This window comes from Nicotiana tomentosiformis, chromosome 12 (assembly GCF_000390325.3).
Source record: "Nicotiana tomentosiformis chromosome 12, ASM39032v3, whole genome shotgun sequence".
Classification (NCBI taxonomy): Eukaryota; Viridiplantae; Streptophyta; class Magnoliopsida; order Solanales; family Solanaceae; genus Nicotiana; species Nicotiana tomentosiformis.
The window spans coordinates 133541233-133550516 of record NC_090823.1 but is presented as its reverse complement, the minus strand read 5'-3'; the positions used below and the strand labels follow the sequence as shown (position 1 = coordinate 133550516).

The following is a 9284-nucleotide window of genomic DNA, read 5'->3' as shown; positions in this document are numbered from 1 at the left end:
GGGAAAAAGCAAGTTAACGACGCCACCACACCAAATCCGTCGTTCTCGCACCCGAGCATACAATACAACAAGTACAACAACAACAATAAAAATAGCAATAACATACTCAGTGTAATTTAAGTGGGAACTGGAGAGAGTAGTGTGTACCAAAACCTTATTACTACCTTACGAAGGTAGAAAAATTATTTTCGATATACCTTCGACTCAACGAAAGTTATGAAAAGAGAAACAATAACATCATATAATCGATATGTCAAATTCTTTTATTCAAGTGATTGAATTGAAACTCTGAGCATAAAGTGCCTATTGTTTTCTCACCGTTTGGTACAAGAAAGACATCACTAAATGACTAAATTGGGGTTGCACAATTTTCGTGAGAGACTCAAAGTGATGAAAAATGACTTGTAACTATGAAGCAATAAGGTTCTATTTCTGATTATTAATCCTCTATTGGGACACTTGTATTTTAAATTTGGAGAAAGAGTATTGAGTTATTCCAATAAAACATGAAAAGAAAAGGCATTGTTACGTTCAGCTTGTTTGGATGGTTGTTACGTATCGTTTCATAATGTATCGTATTGTATTATACTATATTGTTTGATAAATACAATGTTTGGATAGATGTATCGTTTGTCATCATTTCATGATATCATGTACACACTAACAATATGAAGAATAAATTTGCAATTAGACGAAGTAGAATTATTATATAAAAGAGTGGGGTAAAGTGTAAAATATGATTATTTAATAATAAGGAAGGGCAAGATAAGAGAAAAAAGCAATGTAACGACGCCACCAAATTTGCCGTTCTATATAATGGCACTTATCATCGTTACGTAATGACGGATTTAACGATACGGTAAAATAAAATTTAAATAAAATTTAAAATAAATATTGTATTTAAAATAATAATATGATACGATAGTAGATAGATGTTGAAATTTAAGACCCGTAAAGAAGACCATTTTATGAGCCATACTGATATATACAGCTCATTTGAACCTTCTTTTGCATTTCTGCATATACTGTAATACTTGCGGCTATTTAATGTAAATTCCGTTTTTTGAGACTGATTCAGGGACTCTAAAGATGTCATTGCACTATGTCCTCTCCTAGTGTATGTGATAGGTTCGGTCGAACCCAGTAATTTTGACCCAATAGTCTTAAGAAATTCGTAAAATATGTACGAATAATTAATTCAAAACTCATTTAAGCTTAAAAAGATCAGATTTCGGAACCAGTAAACTTTAAATCCTGACTTCGCTTATGCATTCTCAAAACTGTAGATCCATTAGATTTTGAAGGTCCGTGAATAATGTGCTTTCTCTTGGGAGACTTTAATGGCTCCCTTGACTCAGTTCCGCCGGTGTTGGATCCAACAATGCGTTCGCAATTTCGACAAAATGCAGTGTAATAGGGTTAAATCCTATATATTTTTAAAAGTTGTAAATATATTTCTAGATATAAATATATTTGGTACTGCCTGAAATTCCGCAATCTAAGAAACTTACACGTACCTTGGTACAATTTGAGTATACAAACAAAACCCCACATTAGAAATTTTATTTGAAAAAAAGTTATGCATAAGGCTGAGGTTTTTTTTGGAAAAAATAGTACAAAATTAATCTAAAGCCAATAATATCAGACAGTGGCGAAACCAAAAAAATTTTCAAGGATATTTAGATTTGAAAGAAGTAAAAAAGATTCCGACAAATGGTGTTCAATATATGTTATGCACATCTAAAATCTAATATTTACTCATATATACAGTGTAATTTTTCGTAATATTTCGACGAAGGGTGGTCAATTAAAAGGTGGTTTCGCCCTTGATATCAAACCATGTTAAGAGTTTTTATTGACTGAGTTAACATAATAAATTAATTTACTGCCAAGCTGATGGTTCGATTTGATAAGAGTTGCAAGCGTCTAAGAGTAATCCTCGACGAAAATTAAACCTTCTAAAAATAAATTTCAACAAGTTATTTTAGATCACACGGATACATCTTGACCTAGTCTCTCCTTCACTCATTTAAATTATAGGCGATAATATAAAAATTCTTTCCCTATTCAATACTAATAACTTAAAATCCAAATTTAAAACGTGTATGTAATTTTGTTTTTTTTTTTTTTTTTTGCATGCATTTACGTAGTCCTTAATTTGTTTGTTGGACCCCACTCTTAAAAAGACAAATCAAAACCGCAAAAAACCAATAACCTTCCCCCCAAAGTCTGGTATTTTACTGATCTTTTCATCTCTGTTCAAACTCTGGCAATTATTTACTGATTTTCTATTCAATTTTCTGAGCAAAATCTGGTACTTCTACTGATTTTATTTTCAATTTCCGTTCAAGGTTAGTCAAATTGAACCCAGATTTTTTCACTCAAATGCACAAACTAATCTTATCTGATGATTTCTGAGCATTCTTTACAAATTTCTACTTCCTTCAATGGGGGCGTTAACGTTCAATAGGAAGCGAGGTAACGATTTTTTCTCTTCAAATTACAAAACCCAATTTTCAAATCCTTCCAATTTCGACCACATTTCAAAAAAACCCAAACTTTCTATATATCAAACCCTAAATCCACCAAAATCAACTGTGCAACGGTTTTTGAAGTACCCGGATCCAATTAACCCGATCCGAAGACAAGTTCATGCTCCATGTAGGAAATCAAGATTTGGGTCTAAGTGTATTTCAGCAAATTCAGCTCCTGAAATGGGTAATTTTGTATCAAGAGTGTACGATGAAGCTAAGAAAAGTGCTTTTTATAGTTTAAGATGTTTGAAAAAAGTTAAGGAAGTGATATTTATTGATGATGATGATGCTAAAAAGGGTGATTTAGAAGCTGGGGTTTATGAAAAGAGTGGTTTTTATGGTAATTTAGAAGCTGGGGTTTGTGAAAAAAATAATTTTTTTGGTAATTTGGAAGGTGGGGTTGGTGAAAAAAGTGTAATTTTGAGCCAAGAGGGGAAGGAGACTAATGGGGCTGTAGAAATTTTGGATGGTGTTGATGGTAAGGATTCGTCGGTGGTAACTGCGGGTTTGGATGATGGAAATTTGAAGGAAGAGAGTGTAGGGAAGATGTTAGACACACTAGCGTTGAACCCCACGTCTGATTCTGCTTTCTATGTCCCTTTGTATAAGAAATTGCTTGGTTCAGTGGGGAAAATGAATGATAAGTTGAAAAGACTGCAGTTTCAGATTGGATATAATGAGAAGTGTCTCGAAACGTATAGTTTGTTGCGGCCTCAGAAGAAAGGAGAACATGTTAAACAGGTACTATGATAGAATCCGCTTTATGATTTGGTTTTTAGTGTGCTTGTAGTTTAATTTCCTTATATTGATGCTTTTAACTTGCAGGATGTGATTTCAGAACCATTTGTGCCTCTCACTGAGGAGGACGAGGCTGAGGTATTGCGTGCTCTATCTAAATCCAATCGGTATGGTTTATACACATCTCATTTTGTATGAGGCTCAATTCTCTATTTTCTATTTGCATTCTCGTTATATGTTTGTATTTGTCTTATTATGTGCAGAAGACGGGTTTTGGTGACCCATCAAAACTCCAATATTGATATTACTGGAGAAATATTGCAATGTTTAAGACCTAGGGAATGGTTGAATGATGAGGTGATATTTTATGCTCAGTTCCCTACCCTGGGTTTTTTTTCTGTGGGGGGGGGGGGGGTATTTAATGGCGGTGAATATGGAAAAGAAGAAAAAGAATATAATTAGTTTTAATGTCATGGATGACTTGTCCTTTGCAGGTTATCAATGTGTATCTTGAACTGTTAAAAGAGAGAGAGAAAAGGGAGCCCCAAAAGTTCTTGAAATGTCATTTCTTTAACACATTCTTTTACAAGAAGGTCAGTTCTATGATTTTGAGCTCAAAATTTCAGTTCTACAACTACTGTGTTGATATATGGGTTTGGTTTATAATCTATGTTGCTCGGACTCTCCAAACATATCGCCGGGTGCGTGTCGGATTCTCCAAAAGCAGTGTATTTTTGGAGAATCCGACACGGGTGCGGCAGTATTTTGGAGAGTCCGCACAACGTAGTCTATAATAGTTATCTGAAAGTAAAAGTGCGGCCTTGCTGATCATTTCTGTTGGCTGCTTTATGGATGTCCAAGAACAAGATTGTAAAATAAGTATTTTGAAGTCATTAATATAAATAGAAGAGTTTTTGTCGAAATTGTGGAACTATAAGATGGATTTAATTACTCATGTTTATATATGTGTGTATACATAGAAGTTACTATTCATGTTTGTATGCCTCTAACATTGTGCTCGTAGAGAAGATTTTTTTTTGATAAGGTAAATTGTATTAATCAAAAGGGAGAAAACTCCCGTATACAAGAAGTATACCAAAAAGTAGAGAATTTACATCATAACATGATTCTCTACAAATGACGCCCAATCTTCTATACAAGTAGGGGCTATATGAGTGCACCAAAAAACTATCAAAGATAAGAGACTATTCTTAAGATGTGAAAAAGGAGACTCAATCTCCTCAAAAGCTCTCCTATTTCTCTCCCCCCAAACTATCCACATGAGAGATAACGGGGCGAACTTCCACGCCTTTAGCTTTCTTCTTCTACGGAAACCCACCCAGCTATATAACATTTCCTTTACAGTGCTTGGCATCACCCATTGAACACCAAAAAGATTCAGGATTGCCCTCCACAAACCCGAGAACACAGCGCAATGCAACAAAAGATGATCAACTTCTTCCCCTGAGCTTTTACATATGTAGCACCAACTAACAAGTGTAATTCCTCTCTTTCGCAAATTTTCAGCAGTCAAGATCACTCCCCTCACCGCTAGCCATGCAAAAAGCACACCTTCGTGGGCGCCTTAGGAATCCAGATCGAGGAGTATGGAAAAGTGGCCTCCTCTCTCACTAACATACTCTGGTAAAAGGACTTTACGGTGAACAAACCATCGCCATGCAACCCCCATCTCCAAGAATCACAAGATGGTTGGGGCCTGCCTTGCCCATATGGCAGTGCCAACAAATCTTGGAGCTCCGCAATCTCCCAATCTTGCATGTTCCTTCTAAATGAGAGGTCCCATACTACCTCCTTCATGCTCCTTGCGAATTTGTTGAACCATCAATTCCTTCCGTTTTGAAACTCTGAAGACGTGGGGGAAAGAGACCCTCAGAGTATCCTCTCCACACCACCTATGATTCCAAAAGCTGATTCTCCTTCCATCTCCCATCCTTGCTCGTAGAGAAGATACGTGGCAGTTTTTTGTCTTTCTTTATAACAGACTCGTCTCATCAAACCTATGGTTGGCAATGGTTTACAATATGCTGTTAGTACTTTTCCTGGTTTCTGCAGTTGATTTAGATGATGTATGGAATGTACTGACCAGTGCTTGCTCCAGTATGCACTCTGTTAGCATAAGCTTAGGCCAAGAGTAGAGTATGAAGTTTTTGTATTCTCTATCACACACTCCTTACCTGATCCATAACTACCATCGTCGGTAGTTCTCTCATTACCATTTTTTTTCCTAGACCTAATATATTCATGAAATATTTTGTTCATATACTGATCTGATTCTGCCTCTTAGTTCATGCTCTACAATGAATGATCTATTGTTATTGACACCATTTAGTTTCTCTTTCTAAAGTGGTCAACTTGTTATTAGGTTTAACAAAAAAATTATATGATCTAGTTTGCTCACTTTACAAGGTTGCAACGTCAATCACTGATTATTATCACCTTACTGGAAACTATGTGTTGAGATTTTGAATGAAAATCTGCTCATTTTCGTGTAAATACTTCTACATTTTCAGTTGATAAGTGGCAGGGGAGGCTATAACTATCAATCTGTGAGAAGATGGACATCCCAAAGAAAGCTGGGATACTGCCTACTCGAATGCGATAAAGTAAAATGTTCTATCATTTGTTTTCCTTTTCTTAATATGTTTTGCTATATTCTATGTACTAATTTGATTCTCCTAATTAGATATTTGTCCCTATCCACAAAGAAATACATTGGTGTTTAGCTGTTATCAATAAGAAGGATGAAAAGTTCCAATATCTTGATTCACTCAGAGGAAGGGATACTCAAGTGTTGAAAGTGCTGGTAAGTTTGGTATCTTTACAAAGGAAAACTTGTCGAGACATGCTACCTTTTTTATTCTTAAAATTAATATCTTTTGAAATTTTCCTATTCTTTTCTTTCTTGACTGTAATATGCAACAAAGAAGAATCTAGGTAATTTGTGACTGAGAAAATGGCGTTGAGGAAAGAGCAGATCTCATGTTTCTTGAGGTTTTGCTCTAGCTTGAGTGATGTTACAGTCTGTTGATATCTTTGTGCAGGCTAGGTACTTTGTTGATGAGGTGAAGGACAAAAGTGGGAAAGACATTGATGTTAGTTCATGGAAGCAAGAGTTTGTGGAGGACCTTCCGGAGCAAAAGAATGGGTGTGTAACACTTTGGTCTAATGATTCTTAAGATTTGTGAACTTATGTTTTATACTCATTTTTTCCCAATTCTTGAGGCAGTTGCTAGATTTTCTTTTTATGCTAGCAATTTGAGTCACTTCAGATTTTCTATCACTTTTTGTGTGTTATCATTTGATTAAACTGGTGAACTTTCATTGTGAACAGATTTGACTGCGGTGTGTTCATGATAAAAAATGCTGATTTCTACAGCAGAGATATAGGCCTCTGTTTTAATCAGGTAAACCGTGTGCTGCATTGTTATCTGATGCTTTCTTACCCTTGACACGTTACACATACCAACTCTGAGTGAGAAGACAAAGAAAAGCTTGCTTTTGAGTAGGGATGGGAATTTAAGAGTCATAGTTGGAATTAATTTGTACCACTGACACATTGATTTCGTATGCCGAAATATTTTTAATCTTTTATTGCAATCTGCTCACAAAAATAAAACCTTTTCTGCAAACTATGTTTTATCGCCATTCTAAATTGTGCGGCTACGTTAACTCTTCACAAAAGTTTGAGAAAAGCTTGTGCAGATAGTATGTTTGCACTTGGTAAAGATAAGTCAGTATATGTAGTTGTAAGATATGAAATGGGTATGAAGGCAGTACATCGACACCGAAATAATACAAACTCACTCTGTTTCAATTTAGATGACATATTTTCCTTATTAGTCCGTTCCAAAAAGAATGACACATTTCTACAATTGAAAATAATTCAACTTTAAACTTTTCATTTTACCCATTTTACCCATTTTACCCTTAATGAGAAACTTTTATAACCACACAAATATCATGGCCCCACAAAACCCCTTAAGCTTTTAAGACCACAAGTTTCAACTGTCCTTTTTTTTCCCTTTAACTCCGTGCCGAGTCAAACTACCTCATCTAAATTGAAACGAAGGGAGTAGTATTTATACTAACATACTCATTGACTTTTTAAAGGTGGTAGAATTTTCCATATGGAAAGGAGGTCATTATCTCTGGAGTAGGCTAAATAAGAAAGTTGTTCAAACAGGATGAGACCAAGAGTATTGTAAAATGACATTTTTCCTTTCTATCAACATGTTTCTTTCTTCTCTCCTTGAAGACCATTTTGGTTTATCATTTCACGAATATTGACTTGAGTCTCTCGTCCTTGATAATTTACATGGTTTCTTATCCATCTCTTTCTTCCTCATGGATTAGTATTTCACATCTGTTACTACCTATTGAAGGCTTTGATCATCGTCATGGCATTAGATAGAGGTGGCTGAATTTCTTTACTCTAGCAATTTGTTTGCAACAACTGGACTACTCCCCCGCCTCCCCCAAAAGAGAATAAAAATACTCCATTTGTTCAATTTTATGTGATATATTTTCCTTTTTAGTCTGTTCCAAAAAGAATGATGCCGTTCTATTTCTTGAAACAATTTATCTGTGAGCTTCCCATTTCACCCTTAATGACGTGATGCTATGTTGAAGACTACAAGTTTCAAAAGTCCTTAAATTTTGTACCAAGTCAAACACCTTCATATATGAAATGAAAGGGAAGGAGTAGTTTGCTTGCACCATCCAGCAAGTTGTATACTTTGGAAACTCTCAGCTTGGATTAAATTGAAGACTTTTCTTCCCTTTCCTTTTCTTGTACTTTAATTTCTTTATTGTCTGCTTTTGGGGGTTGTGGTTGGGAGAGGGGCGGGATTGAGTGTTTTCTGCAAAAAAAAAAAATGCTAATCAAAAGTTTAAACGTTTTTTCTTCTTCCTTGTAGGAAGACATGCCGTATTTTAGGTTGAGGACTGCGAAGGAGATCTTGAGGTTGAAAGCAGATTAAACAATCCTGAGCATGCTCCTTTTTTGTCATGTAGTATATCCTGTTTCAACAAAGGAATGATTATGTAGCTCAAATGTTGTGTGATTGATGCGAGGCTAACTATTCCTTGAAGACCTTTAGTGTGATTAGTCAAAAGTGTTATTTCAATCTTTAGCTGGTTAGTATCCAAGAAAGGCTTGATTTTGTAAGTTGAGTTTGAAAGTGCTTCTTTAGGTTAATTTTTTAATTCAGTCTTTTTGGTCCCCAGAGAGCATTCAAATTTCACTTTAGATGAAATTCAGAGTTGTATTTGTTTTGTATAACTAATATTCATGTATGGCACATGCAGAGGTATCGCGTGTTTGGATTGTGTTATCTTATTTTTCCCCCATAGCCAAAATCTTATCATCAAAGATCAGTAAAGTTTATTCTGTAGCTAGTTAGTTACTCCATCTCTTTTGTATAGAAGTTGGGTGGTGGGAAGTGATTTTTTGAACTCCTGCTGTTACAAGAAAGGCTTGATTTTATAAGTTTGGCATGGTTTAATTCAAGAGATAACAGGATCAAGAATCTTGATAATCAGATAAAATATGATGGTGTGATCGAGTTTAGTCTATACATTGAAAATCTTGTTTCCCCAAATTCTCTAGAGGAAGTTTGAAGTAAGCTACAAATCACTGGAGTGAAAGGAATGAAATTTGTGCTATGGTTGTTGAGTTGCTTGTGCATAATGATGATCTAACAAAAATGGTATGGGTAAATGATTCCCAAGGTTTAGCAAAAAGGAGCACAAAATTGTGGCATGAAGATCTTGCTTTGGTCGCACAACCTCCCCCACCCCCCCCCCCCCCAAACACTTCCACACCCCACCCCACCCAAACAACAACAAACAACAACAAAGTATAATTCCACTAGTGGGGTCTGAGAAGGGTAATGTGTATGCAGACCTTACCCCTACCCTGAGGTACAGAGGCTGTTTCCGATAGACTCTCGGTTCCCTCCCTCCAAGAACTCCCCTCCTTGCTCTTGGGGT

At 35.8% G+C, this 9284-nt stretch overlaps 1 protein-coding gene across 2 annotated transcripts; it reads left to right on the top strand.

Moving 5' to 3' along the window:
- The first annotated feature begins 2216 nt into the window (after positions 1 to 2216).
- On the top strand, positions 2217 to 8626 carry LOC104105945 (ubiquitin-like-specific protease ESD4). Of its 2 annotated transcripts, none has more exons than XM_009614382.4 (9): positions 2217 to 3275; positions 3360 to 3439; positions 3539 to 3629; positions 3767 to 3865; positions 5804 to 5896; positions 5977 to 6096; positions 6335 to 6438; positions 6625 to 6697; positions 8210 to 8626. In XM_009614382.4, the coding sequence occupies exons 1-9, from the start codon at positions 2448 to 2450 to the stop codon at positions 8270 to 8272; spliced, it is 1551 nt and encodes a 516-aa protein (XP_009612677.1). In that variant the 5' UTR covers positions 2217 to 2447; the 3' UTR covers positions 8273 to 8626. The 2 variants fall into 2 exon arrangements, with proteins under 2 accessions (XP_009612677.1, XP_009612674.1); XM_009614379.4 differs by having other exon boundaries at positions 2218 to 3275; positions 3536 to 3629.
- Positions 8627 to 9284: the final 658 nt, after the last annotated feature.